We start from the raw sequence: 27,329 nt of genomic DNA, 5'->3' as shown, positions 1-27,329 counted from the left end.
GTCTTTTCCATTAGCTGTTGAATTTTCTGATTTCACTGTCAGTATGCGTTTACAACTGAAATTCGAGTCTTGAAAAACATCTTAAAGCACTTTAGCTATTTGTACAAACATTTAAATTGTTTAATTGCAGGATGTTTAACCACACAATTCTGGTACTTCTGAATTCAGTAAAGCAAAAACAACAAAAACAAACAAAAAGAAAAACCCTGAGCATTTCTATCAAACCGCAAACCATAAGCTTTTCCAGATTTTAGACCCCAGGTGAAAATTCCAGCAAAATGTCAATATTTTTGCAGCTAAGTGCAGATTGTCTCACATTTTACTGCTTAACTGACATATTCTTTAACAAGTTACAGCCATAAGACAATGCTGGCTGCACTGAAGTAAACAAAGCTCTCAGATCTACTCCCATTGAGTGTGAGTAATAAAACCTCAGAATGCTGCAGCCTGTGGGCGGCTGGACATTACCAGAAGTATGGCAACTGTAACACTGACCAGTGACCCCATCCTCTTCCATCTGTCTTCACGTTTGCCTCCCCTCTTGCTTTGCAAACTCAGTTCAGTTTAATTAGGTAACACAAGAGAGATTATAAATGAGTCACTACACATCTCTGTCTTTGTAACAGTATGGGAAAACCACAGCAACGCATTTCTCCTTTTCCATTCAGTTACATATTATGAACATTGGAAAGAAATGTTCTCATTCTCTCGATCAATGTATTCCATGACTTGGAGTCTTATTCCAAGTTTTTTTTCCTCCCTTCATTCAACTCATGACCAGAAGTATGACCGATGCATGAAATCACAGTTTATATAATCAGGATATAATTGGAATGTTTGCATCTAACTACACAGCACCTGAATATCTGAGCAGGCGGATGATGAGCACGCTGATCTACAGTTCCAGTAATTAAAAGCGTGAGAAAGAACGCCCGTACTTTTCTCAGTACGGTACAGAGTGCCGTGCAAACAACCTTAAAGTTGTGCGTTACGTATTGCAAAATGAAAACCAACTAACTTTTTACAAAATTACGTATTTTCGAAAGTGTTGGATGTTAGGTGTCGTCATCCACATCGTGCACAATTGGGGGAAAAGTGACTAACCTTAACAGGAGAGCTCCTGGTGGCCACGGGAAGCTCCCTGATCGCTGTGCCCGGAGGAGAGGCGGATATCCCGGCTGCGTACCCCTGCAGCGAGCCCCCGGCTAGGGACTGCCTGCCTCCCGCTCCTACTCCCCCTCCTCCTCCGCTTCCTCGCTGGGGCCGCTGCTTGATACCATCCAGGAGGCGAACCAGGAGGATGTTAGCGGGCAGGTCGTCCACCCCGCAGTCCACCAGGATGCGGCACTCCGGGCAGCGGAGCTCGTTCCGGGAGCTGACAATGTTCTCCAGGCAGCGGCGGCAGAAGGTGTGCTGGCACGGTAGCACCTTAGCCGTGGTGTCCAGGCGCTCCAGGCACACCGAACACTCCAGCAGATCCAGCAGTGACGAGGACTCGTCCATGTCGGCGGAGAGGGTGAGCATCTGGGCTTCAGTGTCCGTGGGGACGCCGCGGCGACTGTTTCGTGTACCGTAGAAAAGAACCGGGGGCACAGAACATTCTGGGAGGCGGACTGACTGGGAAGCAGTCCACGGACGCCCTACGACGACGGTGTTCCCTCGTGCCGAGCGGTTCCCCGCTGAGTTGTGAATGTTCTCCGCTGTTCCGCGCCTCTCTCTCGCTGTCTCCCTCGGCGTGTTTATGTTGTTCGCTCCGCTCTCCGTGTGTCTCCCCGCTCTCCAGCAGCTGTGCGGAAAGCGGTGAGGTCACGCTCTCATCATCATCATCCGCGCGCCGATCACAATTGCGGTGCGCGCTCACGCACCAAAGACAGATTGATAAAGACTGAGAGAGCGCGAGAGGGAGAGAGAGAGAGACCTTACACCTCAGAACCACCACAGGCATGCAGGCGGCTCCACAGCCCCCCTCGGTAATTACCAGCAGCCCGCTCTCTCACTCCTCACACCTTCACTCCAACTGGTTAAGAAGGAAGCTGGTATCGCTCCTTGAAAGGCCGAAAGGTTCTTTGTCATCTCACCTTCTTATACCTGTCATAAACAATTCATTCCTAGTTTTTGATTCTCCAAATCCTCACAGCTCGCAGCATCCAGAGATACAAAAGTTGATTCCTGGACGCTTTTTCTCGATTTTGTTCCCCTTTCTGTTCAAATGCGACCAACAGGGCGCGGGCTTGATCTCAGTCTCTATGCTGTCTTTTTGTGTGATGCCTACCTGACAGGAGAAGACATCATTTTGATTACCTCAGTAACAACATCCAGCTGATGGTTGAGGGAATGGGAGAGGGTGGTTTGTGGCGACGCCTGGCGGTCGTTTCCTGTGACTTTTTAATTTAAATCAATTAGTCAGAGATTCTCAAAGTTTTCGTGACACAGTGTCAATTTACGGAGGCAATGTACAACTGGGGCGCAGGGGAATAACGTATACATCGCGCATTATTAATCATTTTTAATATAAGGAAAGTGTGGTCTGCTATCATAGGTAGAATAGATTATTTAAAACAGGAGTGATGGCCGCTCAGTAGTTATAGTATGACACAAATTTTGGATTAATTACATAGTAGTGCCTTCTTTCCTTGCCGTGCTTGCACATTTGTTCAGAAGTGGCAATTATTCTACGGACAACACTTTAAGAACCGTGGTTACGATCCATCCATCCTTTTAACAGCTTATCAAATTCAGGCTCATTCAGGCTGGGGACATACAGAGCCTAGCTCATATGACAATGGGCAGCTAATTGCCTCATTATAAACTACTTGGTTAGCGCAATGAGAAGGTCCTGGGTTCAAATCCACCAGCCATCCAGAGCCTTTCTTTGTGGACTTTGCATGTTCTTCTTATGCTTGTTTTCCGACTCTCCGTGTTAGCCTTGCAATACACTGGCGACCTGTCCAGGGTATACCCTGCCTTTCGCCCTATGATAGCTGGGATAGGCTGCAGCCAACTGGATAAGCGAGTGAAAAATGAATGGTATCAATAGATGGTTATAATGCAAAACCTCATTATCATTAGTTTCATTGCAAATTGTAAAAGGGAATGTCACTGAATAATTCCAGGATTCTATTTACAGATAACATTTTTGACAGCACTACATTAGAAACATGGTAAGATGATTACAATGCCATTTCTTATGAAATGACATGACCTTTATTTAAAGATACAGGGAAAGAAATCTGTAACATTTCCACTGACCTATTCCTGGCATATGCTATATAATGAGCACAAAATAGACAAAGGACAAGGAAATGTGTGTATGTATGTGTGCGTGTGTGTTGGGGGGGTCCATGTATTACTCATTAGCCAAATCGCATTACAAATCTACATCATGTAAGCTAAATCAGTACACTGGCTTTAGTTTAAAGTTATGTTTAAGTTAAGTTTGGCTAGTATTGTTAATGTCACCAAGAGAAATCCACAGCAAATTTCTGTACAAGTCAATTAAACTCTCTGCGAAGTGACGATAACATGACCATGTGGTCTGTTTCTCAGCCATAGTCTTTCTCAGCTCGTCCACCTGTTCAGACTTGCTCTGCTCTCACATTCAGGAGAGGCAGGGAGTGATTAAGACCACTGTGTGTGTCTGTGCTCATTTGTGTGTTTGCGAGTGTCTATGTCTGTGTGACTAAAGTGACGCCTTCCTGGTTGCAGGGTGAACCCACTCTTTACCACCCACGATGAAAAGAAGAGGGTGTACAGCTTAGGGATACAATAAGAAATAAGGAGTGTATGTGTGTGAGTGTGTCTGTTTGTGACACAGTATTGCAGATTTTTTGTTCGTTTTTATGACAGTATCGGGCTGTTAAAATACACTTACGCATTCTGTAAAAAGTTTTAAACACTGAAGAAGATTTCAGAGCAGAGAAGCACAGTTAAAATAATGTAATGAAGCATACTGATTTAAAAAAGCACTCTTACTGGAGTCCATGTGTTTGGTAATGAATGGTGTAGAGCTAAACAGATAAAAACTGCACAGCACAGTAAAGGCTATATTAAAGGAGCTGGAAAAGAAGCTTCTACAGCTAACTAGAAAAAGACTGAAATCAAGGGCTTGTTTTTTATGCCAGTAATGGGGTTATTTAAAAAAAATTCTCTGTGACACAGAGCTCCACTTGCCATTTATCTACAGAGGCCTCCCATTTCCTAAGGTGTATTTGTATGTCTATAGCCACGGAGCAATCCAATGCAACTCAGCTGCTAAAACACATGTATGTTGTTGTTATCAAGCCCTGATTCTCAATACCTCACTAGTGCAGCAGCCCACGAGTGCTGGCAGTGAACCAAAATTCATCCTGTCTCCTCCCCTCTCGTTATCATACTCACTCCTGTCTTATGCCCAGTGTCTTTCATCTGCTTAATACAATTCTTCACAGCCAATGATTCAGAATTAGAGGGGAACTACAGAGAGAAGTGAACATAAATGATTATTGGATGAAAATCCCCTCAATCCATTTAAGCAGGATCGTCAGGGCTCCCTGTAGGATGCACTGCTGTCAATAATAGACAAAAGCTGGATGCTGTTTAACCAGCACACGTGTCAATTAAGAATGATAACTAGCTTTCTGGTAATATAAGGGGCTAGTCAATTCTCAGAGAAATTACAGAGTCTAACAATGTTGCAAAGCATGAACACACATGCACTCCACGTGCTTCTCTGCTGCAGTGCACATGCTGTTGTTTTGCATGTTAATGCTCTCTATTAGATACTGTAATGATGAGCTAAAAGATTATGCAAAAAAAGTGTTATTTTTCATGCAATCAGTTAGTACAATAGTGCATTGCATGTAAGGTAAATTATATGTACATTTGTGTTGGGTTTATTTGAATTTTCTTTACATTTCCCAAGGAAGGAGCGTCTGAAAATGGCAGATTGCTCAGTGCTTTGCAAAATAAGTTACAGTCAGCCTTGTGAGTGATTTCTTCGTGTATTTTGTGCTCTCTATTCAATTTTACTGCATAGTGCGCTGCAATGTTTCACTTTATTCTTAAAATAAATAAATGACTTATTGTTTTTATTACTGCAGTGTAGTTATTTTGCAATTGGATACTGTCCTCTGGGAAATTCTTGCCGTGATGAGCCATGAAAATAAACCTGATTTGTGCTGACCTCACTTCAGCTTCATTTATATTCACATTCCTCCTGCTGCTTTTCTGACAGCTGTTTACTTCTGCACAAATCTAGTTCACCAAAGTTTCACAGAATCCTATGTTATCTTCATCTTTATCAGTTCTAATTTCATCGGACTAAACTGAAGAAAGATTAAATCTTGTTTGCTTTAGGTATAAAAATATAATAAACATTTACTGTGCGTATATGTGTGGACGCGTGTGAGTGTATATGTGTAAATGGGTGGATCTTTACCATGAACCTATACCATACACCTCTCTCTCAGCCGCCAATGACTTTCCTTCATGCAAAAGTAGGTTAGCTGACACGACAGTTACCATGGCAACCGGCTCTTGCTTCCTCACTGAAGAGTGGTGCGTGTGTGTGTTCTCACTGAAAGACTTCCAGGGGTAATGGCAAGGTCATAGAGTCTGTTGTAGGCAGTTTCAGTAGTACAGCGTGCGCATTCCACACCTTTTTTAATGTGTAACAAAAAGTACAATGCTCAAGAGGTGTTGTCTACCTGCGATGTGACACATACAAAGTTATTTTTTTATTTTCTGTGGACTCTGACTACTCATAATAATATTGAAACATGATTCCATTTACACAGTAACCCTGAGATCAAGTGGAAAGCCTGTATAATTTGTGGTTGTGGTTATTACAGTTTTTCTCAAATGCTAAAACACATGTCACAAACGTTACCACCAGGTCCCCCAATGTCTAAACACAACACCCTTCTCTAAAGCTACATAAACACAACCACACCTTCCCACTGCAAAACTCAAACTCCCACACCAAGAGAGCAGCTCGAAGCTGTCAAAACTGTAAACACTATACACAGCATTACACACTACAGCAAAACTATTGAAAACACAATGCCCAATTTGTGAGAAGGTTCTTTGTTTCATAACTGCCAATGCATATTTTAGAAACTATACAGTAACGGATCGTCGTAGATCTCTGCAGAGGATTAGGCATTTAGATTTGTGAGTTTCATATGAGTAGTATAAATCTATAGAAAATCCTGCATGTACGTACACTACTGTAACACAACTCAATGCAAAAACAGAATCTATTGCACACAACAGTAATCTTGAAAACATGAACAGGGTGTGAAGTTTTTTTTATTTACGTTATTCACACCACACACACACCACAATCACTGTGTGGCATCATGTCGCTGAGCTGTTGCTCGCATCTCGTCAGTAATGATGGTGCGAGGTTGTCTTGCTCTCCCTCCTGGACCTTCTCCTCTCCCATGTTGGCCTTCTCCTCTTCCTCGTTGGTCGCTCCTCTTCCTCCTCTCATTTGAACTCCTCTTCCTCATTGGCCTGCTCCTCTTCTTCCAGGGCCAGCTCTTCTCCCTCCTCTGCATCAAATTCCTCTTCCCCTGACTCTGCCTTCATCCATTGTGTTTGTTTGGACTCTTCAGCATACTGTGCACTCTGAACTTGCTTTTACATGTGGGTACAGCATTAGCAACAAGTGTCTTCAATTTTGAGTCATTGTGTGTAGTGAATGACGCCAGGTGTGTTCCCTGTGTTCAAAGATTGGTGACTGTGGCAAGCATTTTGCATCACATGGGCTTTCATTTGAGAATATGAGCAGAGTTGTTTTGCAACATGTGTTTTAGCAAGGAAAAATGTGTTTAGATTTATGAGTACATAGGGTTGTGTTTTGTGAATTGTGTCTTCATGTGACATGTGTTTATGGTACTGGAATATGGTGGCTACATTTGGTAAATGTGTTTAGACTACTGGTCATTTGGGTTACAGGATTGGCTTTTGTGTTTTAACATTTGAGAAAAACTGTAATATGAATCAGAAGAGATCAGTGGTTGCATTTTTATTCTGTCTTTTAAATATTGCACTCATCTATGGATTTTTTAAAATATTGTTTCGCTTTTTGGACATTTAAGCCTTATAAAAGGCATGAGAAGTGTGTTTTGGTGGTAAACTGAAGTCATCCTAATTCAATATACCAAACAAATTAGGCTTCCGCTGACTTCTGTCTTCTCAGAGCTACAGTGCTTTGATTGGAGCTTAGCTGGGTTATAAACAGGGTAGGCATTCTGTGACAGATGCTGTGCTCTTGTGATTCTTTGAAACTGAGATGTCCTACATCAATGCATTTTAAGACTTTGTAGAGCCTAAATATATTCTGCCAATGATTAGATTTGTTCATCAAGTAGTGGTAGCTGTAAACCTAACTTGTTTAGCATATTTTATAAAGACAGACCCCAAAAAATAAATGAGAAAAAAACATGAAGTGAATAAATAACAATCACATATCATTCATGCCATGTATTATTAAAAGGAGAAAAAAATTATCAGAGCTGTCTATTTTTTTTTTTTTTTGCATCTTTGTCACATGCTTCAAACGATCAAACACATTTTAATATTAGACAAAGATAAACGGATTAAATACAAAATGCAGTTTTTCAATGATGATTTCATTTATTAAGGGGAAAAGGTTATCCAAACCTACCTGGCCCTGTGTGAAAATGTATTTGCCTGCTAAAACATAACCGGTTGTGCCAGCAAGAAGTGCACTCAAGCATTTGCGAAAACTGACAATGAGTCTTTCACATCACTGTGGAGGAATTTTGGCTCACTCTTCTTTTCAGAATTGTTTTAATTCAGCCACATTGGAGGGTTTTCAAGCATGAATGGCCTGTTTAAGGACACGCCAAAGCAACACAATTGGATCTTAGTCTGGACTTTGATTAGGCCGATCCAAAACTCATGCAAAAGATTTGTTTTTTGAGTGGACTTGTTGGTGTGTTTTGTACTATTGTTCTGCTGAATAACTTGAGCTTCAGGGCATTAACTGTTTTGGTAGAGAGCATGTTCTTCTTATGCTTTGCTGCTTCAGGTCCTTTTTAGTCAGCACTAGTTTTCACCTCAGGACGCTCCCATGAATGACCCAGTCTCTTTGCTATTGGTGAATCATTAACACTGACCTTAACTGAAACAAGTGAGGCCTGAGGTACTTTAGATCTTGTTATTGAATTTGTTGTGATCTGGATGAGTCATCAGTGCACCACTCTTGGAGTAATTTGGGCAGACCGGCCACTACTGGAAAGATTCACCATTTGTGGATAATGGTTTTTACTGTTGTTTACTAGAGAACCAAAACCTTAGAAATGGCTTTGCAACCATGGATTGAAAGATCTAAATGACTTTCTTCTTCATCTGTTCTTGAGTTTCTTTAGATCATGTCATGATGTGTTGCTTTCTGAGATCTTTTTTAAATACTTTTTCACATAATGTCAGGAAGATTTGTGTTTTTCAAATACATCCTGTTGAACTACATAGTTCACATTTAGCAGGCGGAAATAAGGATATTGTCTTGATTCGAATGCAGACCAGAGGAGCCATTAGAGCATGATAACATTCATTTGAAACCTTGCTTTTCATTATAAGATGCACTACATTTTCCACATATAAGACGTATTAGATAAATTGCATGGTCTATTTAGAAAATTACATAACAAAAAAAAATCCTTTATCTCATGACATCTGCTTCTGTTTCTTTTCATTGCATTATGGTTCATCTGTCCCAGCTTGTCTCATTAAAGCATCTCTTTCATCATCTATGTCATATTATCTAAACTAAAGTGTGCTCCACCATCTACTGCAGTAAATACAGGTTTTGCTTAATATGTGTTTTTGTCCGGTGTGTGACAGAGCAGCCATCGTTCTCTCAGCAGAATTCATCACTTTTCTTGTTATCCCCTCCTCATCCTCTCTTTATCCCCTCCTCTCATCTAATCTCTTCTCCTCTCATCCTCCGTTTCAGTCAGGAAGCCCTGGACAGACATCAATGAGGCTCCAAAAGAGGAGCGAGGATGACAGAAAAAGAGAGAGAAAGAGAGAAGAGGATGGAGAAGGAAGAAGACGATGAAAAGAGGGCAAAGAAAGTGGGGGGAAAAACAGAAAGTGACCAAATAAAAGAAAAACAAAAAAGACATGAAAGACGAAGGCAGAGACAGATAGACGGACACCGAGATGAAGAGTAAGTAATTACAGGCCTCCCAGTGTTTTCAAAGCCCCTCTTTTATCTCATTCTTCCTGTGGCTGAGAAAAGGAGAAGGAGCGGAAAGGAAGAGGAGGAGGAGGAGGAGAAGAAGACTAAAGTCGAAGCTTTATTCCAACTCAGACATCAGGCACCAGTTAGCTACATCACAGACACACTCAACCTATGTCTTGTGTGTGCGTGTGTGTGTGTGTGTGTGTGTGTTTGTGGCGGTGGGGTATTTGCAGGGTGTTTATATGAAGAAGTTTAATTGTATATTTTCAGTCTTAATGTGCAACTTTTGTTTATCCATCTACAGTAGCAATACTGTGGTTATCATTTATTGTTTAATGTGTCGTTTGATGTTCTGTTGTTATTCCTTCACTGTTTAGCCTTCTTGTTTCAGCTGCTCTCTTTAGGGTTCACCACAGCGGATCATCTACCTCCATCTCACCCTATCCTGAGCATCCTCTTCTGTCACACCAATCCCCTCCGTATCCTCCATTACTACATCCATGAACCTTCTCTGAGGCCTTCCTCTTTTTCTTCTGCCTCAGCAGCTCCATCTTCTACGTCTTTCAACGTCCAGTCTATCCACGATCCTTCCTCAGCACATCTTCAAACCATCTCAGCCTTCCCTCTTTGTCTCCAAATCTGATCTCTCGCTCAGACGTACTCATTTCTAATCGTGTCCATCTTGGTGACTTTGAATGAAAATATTAGCATGTTCAACTTTGCCACTTCAAAATAAAAACAAAAATAAACAACTTGCATCATCTCACACCATGCCAAGTGAAGTGAAATGAAGTAGCTGAGGTCACAGAGGTGGATGTGGTAGTTGTGGTGACATTTTTATGAATTATTAAATGTACACAAAGTGACCTTTAGTGACCTTATTCTGTTACTAATTAGACTTTCAGTACTTTCGTGTAAGTGCAAACTATAACTGAGCTTCTTGTTACCCTCATGACGACCATAGACTTGTTTAAGACTATAGTCATGCCACTGTGGTCTTATGAACGCTAGATGGCAGAGTCGAGTTGTAGCCTGTAGCACATTAATTGCCCCGACTGAAAAACATAGTCTACCTGGGCCACGTTAATCCGTTTCTTATCCAGGGCGGGGAGAAAACTTCTCACTTTTTTCTTATCAAGGAGGAGCCTGGAGACGCACCGACAAGCAGCGGCGCAGAGGCTGGGGCACAATTTGACTTTGCGGAGTAAAAACTCTTAGACAGCGAGTCAGTCCCTCGGCGATGCTCACCCGGCTCCACGCTCGAGATTGATCACCAATTACCTGGACTGATCATCGGGCAGCTTAGCCGGTAGCGCAGGGGAGAAACCAAACCAGTGCGCCCCGCTCCTGAGCTCCAGGTAAGAAGAGTGATCAGCTCCGCTCTCAGGAATGCAAGGACGGATTGCTGCAACACTCGGGGAAATTCCTGAGCAGCACTTTTTTATGCCAAGCAGACATGTGCTTCACTGTAATTTTTACTCAAAGGGGAAATGCACGAATTGTTGCTTTTATTTTGTTTTACGGGAAATGATAAAGAATCAGTGGACCATGGCATATTATCACACCGGCAATTCCTTTTCAGAAGTGACTTAAAACAACAGCGCACAAAAAAATCTTTCTGCTTTCATATAAACACTTGACAGGATGATTTTTGGCGCAAGGCATAATTATCTAGTAATAAATAGTTTTGTTTATAGTGAACACGGCTGAATGAAAACATTTTCAATGTTATGATTTGCAGGAATGACAGCTTCAAGAAATACATTTTCTAACAGTGAGTGTGTGACAAGCATATAGCTAGATGATTGTGGAGCATGTTAGAGGTAGCTCACTGTACGTGTTGATGCAAAGGTTTTAGCCTAAGGTGGTAGAAAAATTTGATTGTTTTTCCATTTCTCACATTTCCGACCTCAGTTGGTTCGTGATGAATGGTTGATAATGAATTGGATTAAGCACTGTGCTGATTACTTTGATTTGAAAAACGGATAGCGATTTCTATTATTAATTTCGTCTCAGTCAATCATTTTAGAGCTTCTATGAATAACAAGCCACGTCATACTTACAGTGCACGGCGTTATTTTTCCTGTGACACTTGAGGTAGTGCGCGTTTGTGACCTCGCACAACTTTCTCGTCTGTCTGCGTAATTGTTTTTCTGGTGCCGCCTGACTGTCCCGGGCCCCGGGCCCCCCAGGGGAACTCCTGCCCGCAGACAGGCAGCTCGGCCCGGCTGGGGACATGCCGGGTCCTGCCGAGCCTCTGAAGTCTGCTGGCTGGCTTTGAACTGAAGCTGCTGGAGGTGGAAATCAATCCGTCTCGATCCCCCCTCTCTCTCTGTCTCTGTGTCTCTTGCCCTGACTCTCTCTTCCCCTCACTCTCACTCTCTCTCTCTCTCTCCCCTGCAGCCCCCGGTTCAGACATCTCTTCTGCCACTGAATCTTTCATGTAGAAAGGCAAAGGATACACAGAGAAGAAACAGGAGGGATTGTAACTCATCTTCAAAAGAAGTTAATATGGTTTCTGAGGATTAAAGGGATGAAGGTAGAAAAACTAACAAAGCCAGCGCCTGTAGTCATGATCATCCTATACTAGGCTGAAGTGAATGGGAAATTTGTTTACTTACTCACTTTTTTGGCGTGTTATCATTGCAAGTGTTTTTCTTGTGAAAGTTTAATGTTTAAATTTATGCTAGATGTCACAGCTGATTCCAATAGAGGAAGCATAACCATTTCCCCCCATGGAGAAATTTATAGAGCTCAGGAGGCCTTCTGGGGTTGAATGTTTCGTAAATGCTTCACACATCTAAGAGGAAACTCAACTAAAACACGTCATTTGGAGTTTACTTATGGTAGTGAAGTTATTTCAGCTCATTATTTTAGTTAGCGGGACAATTTATGATACAGCTGTTTGGTGGAGTCTTGTAGCCAAACTTACAGCACTGGGAACATGTGTAAGAGTTACAGTGACCCTGTGCATTTTGCATAATATGCAATATATTGCTTATAGCTTTATATGAAGAACATAAAAATCTAGGTCCCATTTATCCACAAATTAATACTTCCATTTATTTAGGAGGCATTTATTGCTTTTAGAGCCGAAAAAGTAGGCTAGAAATTTTTTTTTGCTACTTTTCTGCATTAGTTTTGCATTAGTTGTAAAATAAATGTGTCAGTTCATCAGCTTTCAAACCTTTTAAAATATATTCCATTAGTAGATAAATAATTTGATTTTAAGCTTTAGCTTAGTTCTACCCTTGTATAATAAAAAGGTTAGCTCTGTGAATATGCACACACAAAAACGTTATAGCATCAAAGTAAATTTAAAGTACAAACAATGAAAATCCAAGTAATATTTTTATTTTTAAAAGTACATTTAAGTCCGCAGAGATTCTTAAAAGCACATACACAAATAAATGATTGTGTATTGTGTGAAGAGATACATCAAATATTAAATGCCACCTGACTTAAATCATATGATCCTAAAATATGAGAATTGTTTTGTAATTTTACAGACAAAATTATAAAATAAGTCCAATGGCATTTATGATACTTTTGTGATAAAGAGTGTAGTGAAAAACTGACCCTCCCAAACTCTTGGGGGGGGGGGGGGGGGGGGGGCATTAATTACTCATTATGGGTCAACAGCTTAAAACAGGGCAGTGGTTCTTCTTTTCTGCGCTCCGTCATGGGCTTCCAGGAGGTCCCAAACAAAATGAGAAGTAGCAGCTCCACTTCATTGTATTTTATCTTTGCAATAATACTTTGTAATAATCCCAGCAAAGGAACATAAAAGCAAGAAAGCTTTTCTAATCATAGGTTTCATTCTCACCGCTATTATTTCCCCATGCACAGTGAATACAGTTCAACAAACCAATACTAAATCCTCTCCGTGTAGACCCCAGAGAGGGAAGTTTTAATCAAATTGGGGTTTGTGGTCTAATTTGTGTCTACTTACAATTCCTCCTGTGTATGGGTAACCTACTACATCAATGTCCTTCATGTAGAGTCTGTGGAGAGAGCGATCTGGCACTTTGTGTCTTACATTATGGAAAAATGCTGAGAGTGGTTTTAGAAATCAAAGTTCGGATAAACACATGCAAGAACGTTTGTGCCTTAAGATGAAGTTAAAATAGGTTGTCCTTTGCTGGTTGTCAATTAGAGGAATTCATGGGCATCGAGGATGCTTTCATCTCCAAATCTAGTGTTTCTCATTTGGTTGTTGAGACATTTTGCAGGTGGAGAGTCTGTGTGGGACCGTGTCATCAGCGCACTAAGTTGGGCACCTGTGCAGCTGAACATATGAGCTGTAAGATCTATGATAGCATGAGCCCTCCTTGGGCTGTTAGTGATGGCAGATGAAGGCATAAAGTGTGCTTTTGATGGTTTGCAAATACCTCTATGTAAATCTTTAAATTCCCAAATTTGGAGTCTTGGGTTGATTGACTAGGAATTTAGCTTTGAAGATTTCCCTTCTCTCACAACCACATCCATCCATCATGACAAGCTTCGGCTCAAAAGACTTAAATTATCCCTCAATTTCAGCCGCTTGAAAAATCTGAAAGCTTTTAGAAGGCACACCTATATGGTTCCTTTTTTAAAATCGTAGAAGTAGCAATGAACAGTGCAGATTGATTCTACTTTGAGCCAGAGTTTTAAAAGGCACTCGCTCTGTTGATTATGAGTGTGGCTAAATTCTTGCTAATCACATCAAATGAGTCATTGCTGTTACTGAAAAGCATGTCCGCTGTTGATTTGAGCTTGATTTGATCATTAAACACTCTTTAACACTCTTTGTTACAGCACAGTGTCTTCTAGGAGCAAAAAGGCCAGTGAAACCTTTTTTAAGGGGCACAGCCCAAAAACATATTTATGCTAATTTTTGAAAGTTGTTTTTTTCTTTACTGTAGGTGTATTGAGAGAAGGAATAAGACATACAGAGGAATTTCAGCTAGAAGATTAAGCTTCCCACCTACAGTCAATGCAAAATAAACAGAGACAGACGTGGAGACAGGGAGAGAGATGTTATGCACCGGCAGAGCTAAAGAGAGAACAAGGGATCAAGGAGTGGAGACGATGAAAGACAGATCACCGGCAGGCAGAGAATCAAAGAGCACGGTGACTGACTTGAACTGTGATAGGTGTGTGCTGCATGTGTGTGTGTGTGTAGGCATTCGCGACTTCTTTTCATGTGCCCTAAGAGTTTGTTTTTCCTGCGCATTGAGTGGGAAGCTGACAGTAAGTCTGTAATTAAACCAATCAAAAGATGAAGAGACATGAAGAAACATCACACATGTATGCACACACACACACACACACATGCATGCACATAAACATACATTTCGCTTTGTGCGTTCAAATTATTGAAAGTGTGTTTCTGTTGTGCTTAAAAAATATGGACATTATTCACCATCAAGGACTCAAGTCCGTCTTCGAGCTGGCTCTCGTCATCGCGTCTCTTAGCGGCACATGTTTACACGAATCACGGTTCTCTAGATGATATCTGAGTCACTGCACTTGCTGCGTGTCCATGTCACAGTAGAATTGCACTCTGATTTGTTGGTGGAAATTCAAGTTGCAGCAAAGCATGTTTTGACGCTCTTGTGAAAACGCAGCTCGAATTGATAAAAGCACGGATGATGCTGTTGGGTGGGATTGGAGTAAATGGATATTTAGTGAGGAGGCAAGAGCCAGCTGTTGTCTGAGGTTTGGGTATGTCTCCAGAGTTGGAAATCCCTTTAATCAGCGTTTATTTTCACATCAAACTTAAGACAGTAATCATGTTGCAAATCAGATGTATTTATTTCCGGCTCATTTAGTTCCCCAATAGTGAGTCTTGATGGCTACTTCATTCAGTGAGTTTGACTTTCTCAAAGACTTGTCAAGACTTTTAAACTTTAACTTTTTTTTTAAAGACTAGTACAAGAAGTCAGTGAGATCCATTAATAGAAGTTTTGATTGAGTTTTTGATGGCCTGACTCAGCTGAAGGTGAAAGCGGTTGGTCTAATTTGAGTGACAGGCCTGCTGCCACCACCCCTTTATTTACTTTCCAGCTGCCTGCAAATCATTCAAAGGAGACAAAATGCCAGCAGCACATTCCTTCTTCATAATTCACTGGAGAAAAGAAAGACAGTTGGTGAGTTTATGATTACTGAGGATACCTAAATATGAAATGACAGCAAAATGGCCTCATTTTTAAACACATAGTTGGATTAATTTTGAAAGCTGCACATTGTTTAGGAGTAAAGTGTGATTTTATGCTTTTCGAGCAGGTTGTTAAGTGCAGGTAGCTGATTATGGCCACTGTTCAGTTAATGACATGGTGTTACACTGAATAGAATAGTTTATTTCTTTTCCCCCCCTGATAATTATAGGCTCGTGCAGTATGGGTTTTATGCTTATAATCTCGTTTTAATCTCTTTATAATTTGAGGTTGCATTGTGAAATTTTACTTTATTCTACTGCGTTTCAGTGATTTATCCTCTTGAGTGTAAAACCTGTCACAAAACATAACAACGTATGTATAAAAAGACGTACAGTCGTCCAGTTTCGGTGAAAATAAAAATCTGTGCTATGTAAGTCTTGTTAAAGTAGGTTGTTTATCGGAGATGGTGGAGGTTTAAATGACAGACTACAGAAACTTGATAGTGGGGAAATCCACAAAATGTGTGGTTTTCTGCTTTCTGTTTTATCTAGAAACCCACGCCACTGAAGTTTTACTACCTATAAGAAAACCGATAATTGACTTGCATAATATCCCAACACTATAGTTTACATTTTAACTGATCACAACTAATTGTCGGTTGGTAATTGGTATAAAGTTGTATACAGTCTGTTGTGATTCAGGGCTAATGTAGAGGGAATGTATTAAAACTATAAACTTCCTTAACATGTTAAAAAATGCACTAGAAATCAGATGTTGTAATAGGTGGAATCTTCTATAGAAAGACATCAAGTGAAGACATCTTGTGTTCTGACGGAGGCTTAAAGATGGTGATGCTGAAATAGAGCTGCCATTAGGTTTGCAAGAAAACAGATGGGTTTGAGGTGTTGTGCTTCTTGGATGCACATGCAGACAAACAAGGTAGTTTAAGGCAGTCAGACTGTGTTACATGTGTTTGAAATTGTGCCTGGATTTGGCAGGTTGAGCCCTACTTTGTTAAGGGATCAAATCATTTGCCTGTTTAGGGATAGAGCTCCTCCAGAGAACGCTGATTAACTTTGGAACTTTGTTTATGACCTGGTTGGATTGTGTAGGAATGTGTTTATGGCAGCGTTGGGCAGGTTTATTGGTTAAAAAGACCAACATTGCTTTTTTTTATAGATGTTCAAAGTATAATTCTCCTCAGGTATACTGGATATGCTATATTAGATAGTTTGATTTCTTTTTTAATATGAGGAATGCATTAGTACTAATTGTGGTTTTCTTGCAAAACTTTAATTGTTTCTAAATTTGCATTTTTATGACACTAAGAATTAATTTTGGCATCACTTAAACATTATATAAAGTATATGACTATTAGGTATTTAGTTTTAACATGTACTTTCATCTGTATAACAAGAAGTTACATCGTGTTTAAGGATCATTAAAAATGTCATTAAGACAGGAAAAGGGGTCGGTTAGATGAAAAAGTGGGAGGAAGAGTGAAGGAACGATCTAAATGGGAAACAGATTTTTCCTTTTAGAAAAACCAAGAAATCCCAAGATGAAAAAAGGCTGGACCCTGCTGCTGATTTGATTGTCATCAGAAATTAAGTGCTTTTCAAGAGACCACAAACCATCCTCTTACCAAATTCTTCATTTTCTACATTGACTAGCTTGTTGGCTTTGTTCCCTGGCCACTGATTGGCCTAATACTTCACGGGGCAGGAAGTCAGGGTAATAAATATCCTTTACAGGGTTAAACACTGTTGCTGAAAAGCCATTTTCCACACAATCCATCTGTAACATTGCTTAATGATACAGACGTAGGAGAGCACAGAAGGAAGGAGTGAAATAGACGTGGCGTATTTCCCAGAAAAAGCTTAATGAAAGGAATTAAATCAGTGACACAGAGGAGAAAGAGGCAGGCATCAGGAAAGAGCAATGTTTAAGATGATTACCATCATCACTGGGTTCACTAAAGATCATAGTAAAACACTGGTTGACCACTGGTGAGAACAAATTACATATAGAGTGACAATCAGACAATCTTTATGGCCTATAAGAGATCTAAAAACAGGTGTACAAATGGTGGACTACCTACATGCTAACTAACCATCAGCCTCTTTTACTTTGAAACTCAGTGGTCTGTTTCGAGTCTGGGTTGCAATCTTGAAAGTTAAACCACTTAGTGAGCTGTATTTGCAGACAAGTTGGCATCTTCCAAGCAAAATACAGGGGACTCTGGCAGTCTGTGAACAAATAAAGCAATCACAATGAGGTCTTCAGTGCAGCACCAAATACCTCTTGGTGATCGGTTTCACCAAGCAACTTCCAGCGACCACTTGGGAAATGCTGATTTTTTACAAACAACCAGTGGTTGCCAGGTGGTCACAGGCAGGTCTCTTGACCTGGGTGATTGGGACTAAAGATGCTTGAAACGTCAGTTTTCCAAGGACCCTTGTGAAGTTAGCCACAGTCTTTCATCTTACTTTCTGCTTTCTCCTTACTTAATCTCAGGCTTACTCCATAATGCTAACATTGACTCTCTTTGGGGCTTTGCTGTAGGACTCTTCTAGTTTTTGCTGATGCTGAAGAGTGAATTTAGGACCGGTCAGACAATCCCCTCATTGTACTACATAATGAAAAACTTTAGCACTATGTTTCTAACTATATAATAATCCCCTGACTAAATGATCTCATTGGAATTAACATCTAAAGAACTAGACAGCTACATTGACAGGTAAAGTTGGATTGAAATTACATATATGAGAATTTGCACTTTTAAGAAAGTCTGTATAAGCAGACAAGATGGGTTGAAGAGCACAAATACACCTGGCATCATTTTCAAGTTTTCTCTTCATTCCGTTTAGTTTATTTTGACAAAACCTGATCACAAAAACAACTTATTAGAAAATTGTCTTGGTTCAAGTTAAAATACGTCTTTTTACAATTTCACACACATGCTACAGGACTCGATTTTCTGACTAACTTAAGTTAATAAATTAACAGCTTGCACACACAGCCTGTCTGCTCACGTTCTCAGGGTGGACATCCTCACGTAAACACTGGACAAAGTACTCTGAACCACATTTGTGGTCATTTCTGCTCCAGTAAGTGTAGCATGACCTCACACAAAAACACACAGAATCACTTGCATAGCTTCCAACAGCTATGGTATCACGACTTGTAATTAGTCCACTATACAACTCATACGAATTTCAGTCCTCAGACTGAACAGACTGCGACTGTCTGTTCCGTCCAAATAGTGATTGTTGACACGATAGATAGAATTAGTCCATTTCCCATAAAAAAGTAGATCGCATAAACTAATCATTGGACTTACACACACTTACACACTTGACAGCCTTTAGTGTTTTCTTTGAACATATATAATTTACTTATGCATTAAAATCTAAAGCATTACTGCAAAAATTCAAGCACATTGAGCACATTAAGCCACGTCTATGAGTGGTACATTGCTTCACTTGCACAAAAAAGAGGACAAGTGGAATTAGCAAGAAAGACGTGGAGCCTGTCTACTTAGTCCTTGTATGATGTAATCTATGGGAATTTCCAAAGACCAACATCTCCTTTCACCTGCAGGATGTAAACATCACCATAATGACTTTAAGTAAGTCTATCACATTTAGCTGACACATTTTGTTGCAGTCCATATCAATACAGACTTTAACCCGCTTTGAAGTTCTGCTCTGGATCTTTAGCAACATTACAGCATTATACTTGTCACTGTAGGCCAAACAGCTTTGGCAAAAGATGCCTTCTTTAGGTCTTGCTGATTAGTGTTACATGCGTTTAAGGTTAATGCGTTTGAAATTGTGCATTTTTGAAATGAAGCGAGATAAATTGCCACCCCCTCGCTTTGTGGTATTGCACATTTAATTTCTTCCGCTAACAAAAACAGCAATCAGATGCAACCAAATGAAAAGCAGACATGAAGACAGAGCTAATGAAGCCAGCGAGGCACCAAAAGGCTTCTCGAAAATGTTTACTACTGTAAAAATGTACTACAGATGAACAATGCTGGACTGTGATTCATACACAGTACATTTGCTGTGTAACTAAGAGCAGCTTACACTCTTACTTAGTAATGACACAGCTAAAGACACAAGGGTTATTTATCGGTGATTTTAGGATCGTTAGAAGATTAATACCCTTGGGGGGGTTAAAGGCTTACTTTCATCTTAGACCTGCCCCGACAGAGAAAGCTGAGGTTAGAGAGACAGCGTGCGGGTTGAAAGAGGTAAAGCAGACTGTCAGAAGACACCAAGAGTCTTCAAACGCTGCCATGTTGGAGTTATGTGTGTGTGTTGTGCTTGGGTTTATGTGTGTATCACTTTAACCCCATAATGAGAAGCCTTGAGGGGGTCCATAGCCATTTGGCAGATCTTAATTTCCTGATTTCAAAAAAAAAAACAAAACTGTCTCCCCTTTTATCTCCTTTTCAGCAGTGATACACACACACACACACACACACACACACACACACACACACACACACACACACACACACACACACCGGTTGTGGTCTTACCACAAGTACTTGTGCAATTAAGCCTGTTCTGCCCTTAAAAGCGAATTGTGCGCATTTATAGCCCCCGTATATGTGTGTTCATGTGCGTGTGTGCATGTGCGTGTATGTGGATGCTGTAATTAAGCAAGATCAAACCTCTGGGTTTGTAGAATTAGCCATCGTTGAAGATCAGAAGGTTTTTAGTCAAGTGTGAGACAGGGAAGAATGAATTTAGAGGTTTGGAGCCAGGCAGCAGACAGATTGTGACCTCAGGTAATTGTGGTCTCTTCCTTTTTTTGTCTCTCAGACACACTGACACATACACAAAAATACTTTGATACTCTCGACAAGTTCAGATGGATTTAAAGTTCAGCCGTCAGTGTGCAAAACTGATCTGATCTGACCTGGGGCCACACCGGTTAAAACGGTAAAACACGTTTTTATCAAAGTGTCAGTGCATGTGTTTGCTGGTTTTCTGATTTAGGCAGCTAAAACTACTGGTACATGTCGGGGAGTCATTGCCTTGATGGATGATGAAAGCCAGTCCTGCTACAAGACAGCGCTGTTGTTAATTTCCATGAATGCATCTTGATGACTGTTAAACTGATCCATACTTAAAAAGATATCATAGAACAATATGAAATTGATTTTAATGACCGATTTTAATGAGGTCACGTACTTTTTTGTATAATGTTCTTTTGATAGCTGATGACCATATAATCAGGATTCAAACATGTTGGGATTTTTGTGGATTCTTCAAACAAAAATGTTATTTAATTTTATATTGCAGGAAGAAAAAAAATGTTAACTGTACTGAGCCACAGATACACCGGAAATTGTGACTTGAAAGTACAAAAAAAAAATCTGTTCGTTTGCATAATGATGTGTCATCCAGTATTTAGTGTGTGTCATGACCCGTTATAAACAGGCAGAAAAATGACTGTATCTATTATCTGATGCCTGTTATCCAGCAGGATAACACACCATGTCACAAAGCTGAAATCATCTCAGTCTGACAACGAGTTCACTGTACTCAAATTTGTGACAAAACGTCAGCAGCTAAGTGATGCTATTAAGTCAGTATGGACCAAAATCTCTGGGGAATGTTTCCAGCACCTTGTTGAATCTATGCCATGACGGACTAGCAAGGTAGAAATAATAATAATAATAATAATTAGAACGGATCCCAGCCAGCTGAGTTACTCGGAGACATATGTATTTAGTTCCCCGTTGACAGTGATAAACTAATGACTTAATAATAATTTAGTAATTTAATGTTACAAGCAAAATATATCAGTGAATGGTATTTAAACATAGACACAGACAGCCACACACACACACACACAGAAATGCTGTATACTCAGTGCAGGACAAACATACAGTGACTAAAATCAGAGACACTTTCTTGGAAACGCTTGCATTTCCAAGAAATAAACAAGCAATCAAACAATACCACACAGCAGATTAATTTCTGGCACATTAAGGGGGAATACACACATGTTTTATGAAGTGCTGCTATCAACAACCTTATATCCAAACACAGCTGTCATTTCACAAAAACCAAACTAAACAAGCTTTCTCTTCGTCCGGGATTTTATAGCTTTCCCGACCTTTGCAAACTCTTCGTTTTCGCGTTAGCTTGTCATTAAACCGTTTAGCAGCGAGGTAAAGAATATTTTAGCGTGTTTGCAGAAACAATCACAAAATGTAAAATTGCTGTTTACCTAATGTCAACTTAATGATCGCAGTAGCTGTGGAAGTATGATTTGAAAATGGATCCTAGGCATTTTATTTTAAGTGTTTTCCTTCTCCTTTAACCTGTGCTTAGCAGAACTATAAACTGAATTAGAAACATCAAATTGATTTATTACCTACTGATCGACTACATTACTCTGGGGATTTACACCCTACTGCAAGCCAACTTTTTCCACCCTGGTTCCATACCAGGTTAGCATTAAATATTAGTTGCACTATTAAGTGGCAGCCATCAGTGTGAAACTAAGCTTGAAATATGTTTTTACTCGCGTTTCAGCTGAGGTTGAGGTTTGGAGAAAATTTCTAACCTAACGTGACAGAGACATAACAAAGAAATAGGCGTATAATTAAATGTTGTTAAGTGATATCACCAACCTTTATTGAAGCAGAGGTTAGCCAACGGTGATGTGTGCTTGTAGTTATGAGTCAGAAGAATGCCATGGGCTGTTCTGTTGCTATTACTTGCTCTTGGTGTGACGTGCTATCAGCATGAGAGTGAAGTCATTTGGGCCACACCGACACTTACACACACACAGACACACAATATCCCCACTGACAGCACTGCTGTCGGCAGGATGCTGAGATTCATAACAATGCTGTTTTATGATTGAAGTTTTGTGCAGGAGTCTGAATGCTGGAATGTTTGCATGAATATAATTCGAATTAACAACCTGTCTTTCTCTCAGCTCTCCCAGGAAGAACACACAAAAATGTCAGAAAGGAGGGAGAAGAAGTCGATCTTTCTGTCCTCGTTATTGGTAAGTTTTCCTCTCCTGCCTCATATCCGCTTATTTTACCTTATATTTGATAAAATCTTCTCCCTTGCATATCTTCATACATCACTTACTCCCCCTCTCCACCCCTTATCTTTGGCTGTTTGTATTCCTCTGCTCTTCTCTTTACTTTTTTCTTCTTTTCTTCTGAAATCATAAAGCAGTAGCTTTAATTTAACTTCGTCATCTTGTTTTTGATGCTGACCCCTCAGAAACCCATATTGGTCCAGCAGTATGGCTCGCAGCCATAATAAACTCCACATTTGGCACAGGAAAAAAACAGACTTTGTGGTTTTATGTGCCAGCAGCTTGCATAACTCTTCAGCACTTGTACCAATTAGTGAACCTTGGAGTTTTTATAGAACAGATATCTTTATAATCTGTCTTACAATCTGGAGATTCTCAGCTTGTTTTGATGTTGAAACCTACTGGCAGTCTTCTGACACACACTCTCATCTTAACCTCTTTCCCAGAATGACAGACAGTATACTTCTCGGCTACTGTCATACAACATAGCACCCTTTTGATGATTATAGAAGTGATGGATACTAGCACTATATTATTTGCAGTCCCCTTACTTTCTGCTAAATTTTAATTCTATAGGCTGAGATAATTATTAGACGTTAAAGAATGCGTCATCTTGCTTTAAATGCTTTTTAAATACATCAGTTGCATTGAAAAAAATTGAAAGCCGATGTGCTTTAAACATGCATACACTTGCAAGGCCAGCAGGGGGCGACTCATCTGTTCGTCTGTGAAGGTTCTCAGTCATCCAGGTCATCGTAGTCAAAGGAGCTTGCAAAGAAAAGCTTTTCTTTGCGCACTGCAGTTGGACAATCTGTGCTGTTAGTAAAGGGAAGTAAATAGAACAGCTTACTAATGACAATAAACGAGCACTCTACTTATCCCACATTTAAAGCTCATCTTAAAGAAGCTGATGGGAAACCAGGTCTGTGACCATTTGAAACGAATTTCTCTCTGATGAGGTATTAATATCTGTTTTTGCTGAATCTCTTTTTTTATGCGACTTTCCCTGGGAAACCAGATGTAAAACAGCAGTTTTGATCAAATCTGGCATCTTTAAATCTTTAAATATTTTTGGTATCTTGATGTCGATTAGCATGTGTTGTAACTGTTAAATGAATAAAGACACAAAGAAAGACAATATCTAAATGTCTCTTGCAGAAAGTGATTGCTCTCAGTGACTCCACACTAGCTCTTAAACGAAGGATTTCAGTTTCAAACTAAACATTTTAAATCCACCAGTTTTAATTTACTCATCACTGGAAGCACTACTTAACCTGTGAACTATTGCAAGCTAATCTGGAGGATCTGGTTTGACTCACCAAATATCTGGTATGAGATAATATATGCAGTCAAATACTGAATATCTAGACACATAAACACACTCGTGGTGTAGATGTATATTTATTTAAATGGTGCCTTATCTCTGCTGACATGAGATGGTTATTAGGGAGAATACAGTGAGTGGGAGATGTTATTAAACAATAGAGAGAAGATGGAGAAACTTGCACAGTCATGCACAGTCATGCACTCATTTACTTTCACTCCATCATTTTCTGGACTGCAAATGATTTTTAAAAGTCAGTTTGTTTGTTTGGAAAAGGACAAAGTGTGCTGGTAAAGCTATAAATACCAGCTGCTACTTATTACAGTGAGCCACAGTGACACGGCACAAAGACACATAGGCTACACCGTCACATTTTCACATTTTAGAGGATGTTATACTGACTTGCGTTCATTTCCAAATCTTAACCAATACCACAACTTTTCTTCATGCAACCCTAACCTACACCTGAAAGGTCTAAACCAGGTCTTCACCTCACACTTCAGCGATTGAGGTTAATGAGTTACTGTGCAGATATATTTATGTCTAAACAAGATGAGTAACACAACCACAAACAAATACACACACATTCAATTGATGGGATCATGCAAACTCTTGTTTGACATGAGGACAGCTAACGATGGTCTCCATCTGAGCTATTGCAGACAAAGAAGTCAACATGTTTGTTTTATTTGCTGCTTGTTTATTTCCAGTTAAAGTGAAGATGCTGATTCATGGATGTTTAACTTTATTTATAGACTCTATAAATAAAATGAAAGATGGATGTAGGCCCTATATATATCATCAGCCATTTCTTTGTGGCGAAACTGGAGTATCTGCTTTTCCAGAACTTAAACTATGATAATAAGAATTAAAAAATGATGTTTAAGGCAAATACCAATACCAATATTAGGTGATTTAAATATCTGATAGTCCAAAATATTGGATGATTAAGTAAATAAACAACTACAACAGTGTAGCTGTTTGTTTACTGATCTGTTTTTGCTTGAATAAGCTGGTTGTTGTATTTCCAAACACAACTCGTTAGCTTCATAGCATAATTGCCTAAGTCATTTGACTAAGTCAATGACTTAGGCACTTATGCTATGAAGCTAACGAACTGTTAGTATTGGGAAACTTGCAGAGTGCCCTCTGGTAGACAAACTATGCAATGTCAACACTTGTAACATAGTTGAAGAGTGTTTCTCCTGATTATGATTTATTGGAAATTACAAATTCCACTACTGATAGATCAGCAAATAAGTAATATTAGCCGTGTGATAAATCTGTTAGATTAGGCGTCGATCTGGATCTATTAAGCAGCAGTGCCTTTAATCTTTTTGCCGGTTGCAAACATGTCTTGCACAGGGAGTCTGTCAGCAGTAGTATGTATCTGTCATTTCTGTTTTCACAAGTTATTATATGTTTCTGACTCTCTTTCTCTTCCTCCAGGTGTGTTGTGTGTTTGCTAGTGCAGAATATAACATCTGTGGACAGAATGAGTTCTTCAACCAGACCAGTAACAGCTGCCAGGCCTGCCCTCAGTGCCAGCCAGGACATGAGCCATATATGGTGAGAATGCATGCATGCACTCATACATAAAAAATGTTAATTTAAGTCGTAAAATTTTTACACTATCTGAGTACATTTTGAAATCAACTGTTGGAATCAACTGACAGCACGAGTGAAGGAAATGCAGTAGCGAATCATCATCAAACTAAGACCGTCAAAAACTGAAGAAAAAACGGACTTTTTGAATGTAGGTGTCAGTTTTGCTTAGACCACCCACAATCCATGCATTCCAACACATACGCATATATACAAATACACAGCACGCACACATAGCTGCACGGTGAAGGGTGCCTTAATTTAAATGAACAATTTCTTTATGATTTATTGCTATCATTGACTTCAACGTGAAGGCATGCATTACAGTGAATGGCTTGCAGTAGTCACATAGTGATTTAGCCCTCGTCAGTCAGTCTGCCAACAGCCAAAGCAAACAAAGTGCAGGTAAATGCTTCAGTGGGCACCTAGGGGTGCCACACCCGCTTGAGAGAGACAGCTGCACTCAAGGGTGAACAGAATGAATTACAAGCTGTTTTCACACATGCTCTACATCTTTAAACTTTTCTCAGTATTACTGGTGGAGCTGCTTATGGGAACGCAAGTGTCCTACTTAGTCAAAGCAGAACAGTGTATGGTCTTTATCCTGCCAGGTAGATAGCACAAAGACATTGTGAGGCACCCGTTTCCAAACAGAGCTGGCAAATATCCAGAATTCCCAATAAGTCATAAATTTGGCCTCTTGCATGCTTTGCTCAGGTAGCACCCTTGACTTCAAGCAGTAGTGAGACCAACTACATTATTGTGTGGTAAAAAAGCAATGATATTTTTCAACATTTGTAGAATTCTTGTGCATAAACAGGAAATCTATATGCTGCATTTATTTAATATTTTGAGCAGACCCTTTATTAGAATTTACTTTTATATATATATTTGTGCGTATACATGTGTCTGTTCAGTAGAAGCTGGATTCTCTGGGCTCATTAACCTGCATGAATAATGCTTAAATCATTTGATCAAAACATAGAAAGAAAAATCCAACTTCTCCAACTACTTATCTAAAGTCGATGTCCTTTAAAGCAGCTGTGGGTCATCTATTGATTGGAATGTCGGTCATGTGATCCATGGCTCCTCTAGTCTGCAAGCGGAAGTATCCCTGGGCAAGACACTGAGCCCTGAGTTGCCCCCGGTGTTTGAATGTATAAATGTTAAGTTAAAAGCTCTTAGACAAAAAAAACACTTGTGTAGGTGTGTGTGTGTGTGTGTGTGAATGTAGCTTGTAAGAAAGCCTTTTGAGAGCTCAAATAAAGGAGAAAAGTGCTGTATAAGTGCAATTTAAATCTAAATTTGCATAGTAGTAAGAGTTATAAATTATATTGATATAGATACGGATTTTACAAAACAGAATGAATTTTAGAAGAACCTTTTTATCAAAAACAGAAAACATGGCACACTGTTTTGTCTCATATTTTATGCTGCTGAAAATAAAATAAATGACATAAACCCGACTAAAAAAATGAATATAAAATGTTAAAACACCCTCTAGGTATTGTTAATTAAGACTAACAGTTCAAACTGTCTTGCTTTATAAGGGCTGCGTGGATGCAACGGTGAATTTGACTGACAATGTCCTCAGGATCTGATTTGTACCGGCGCACTGAATTATGTGGCGTCACTGTTTTTCCAGCTGAATGCGACTCACCTCAAATTAGGCATGATGTTATGAACGGACAAACCACCCAATACTGCAGGTTCCCTCTGACTGCTCAGTGGCAGTTTTTAACCACAGCAGCCTATTAAAATTGACAAAAAAAACGCTCGGCACTCTAGACTCAGCGCTGGACGGGCAAAATTAGCAGCAGCTGGATGGATGTTGTAGTGCATTCTGTATTTAAAGAGCTTAAAAAACAAGATCACAGAAAAAGCAAGTATTTTAATGATCCCCAAAGGCAGACAAAAAAACCCACAATTACACATTTGCATGGAAGTGATCACAGTGCACTAAACCCTTTGTTTCTAT

General features: G+C 39.9%; 2 protein-coding genes across 6 annotated transcripts in view; one reads left to right on the top strand and one right to left on the bottom strand.

Annotated features, from left to right (window-relative positions):
- Positions 1-1,806, bottom strand: part of LOC309691615 (E3 ubiquitin-protein ligase SH3RF3-like) — a 108,660-nt gene extending 106,854 nt beyond the window's left edge. For 3 of the 4 annotated variants that reach the window (XM_082509413.1, XM_082509415.1, XM_082509414.1), the window contains exon 1: positions 1,105-1,628. In XM_082509413.1, coding sequence (XP_082365539.1) covers positions 1,105-1,524 — 420 coding nt within the window. In that variant the 5' untranslated portion in view covers positions 1,525-1,628. Of the gene's footprint in view, positions 1-1,104 lie in introns of all 4 variants that reach the window. The other variant, XM_082509416.1, reaches the window with a different exon arrangement.
- Positions 1,807-10,252: 8,446 nt separating this feature from the next.
- Positions 10,253-27,329, top strand: part of edar (ectodysplasin A receptor) — a 34,694-nt gene continuing 17,617 nt past the window's right edge. The window contains exons 1-3 of one of the 2 annotated variants that reach the window (XM_082509423.1): positions 10,253-10,554; positions 22,309-22,380; positions 25,196-25,315. In XM_082509423.1, coding sequence (XP_082365549.1) covers positions 22,333-22,380; positions 25,196-25,315 — 168 coding nt within the window. In that variant the 5' untranslated portion in view covers positions 10,253-10,554; positions 22,309-22,332. Of the gene's footprint in view, positions 10,555-11,341; positions 11,736-22,308; positions 22,381-25,195; positions 25,316-27,329 lie in introns of those variants that run through there. The other variant, XM_082509422.1, reaches the window with a different exon arrangement.

The sequence above is a fragment of the Aulonocara stuartgranti genome (assembly GCF_965226115.1).
Source record: "Aulonocara stuartgranti genome assembly, chromosome: 16".
In the NCBI taxonomy this organism is placed as follows: domain Eukaryota; kingdom Metazoa; phylum Chordata; class Actinopteri; order Cichliformes; family Cichlidae; genus Aulonocara; species Aulonocara stuartgranti.
Note: the sequence above shows the minus strand (reverse complement) of the source record. Positions and strands in the feature narration are given on the sequence as shown.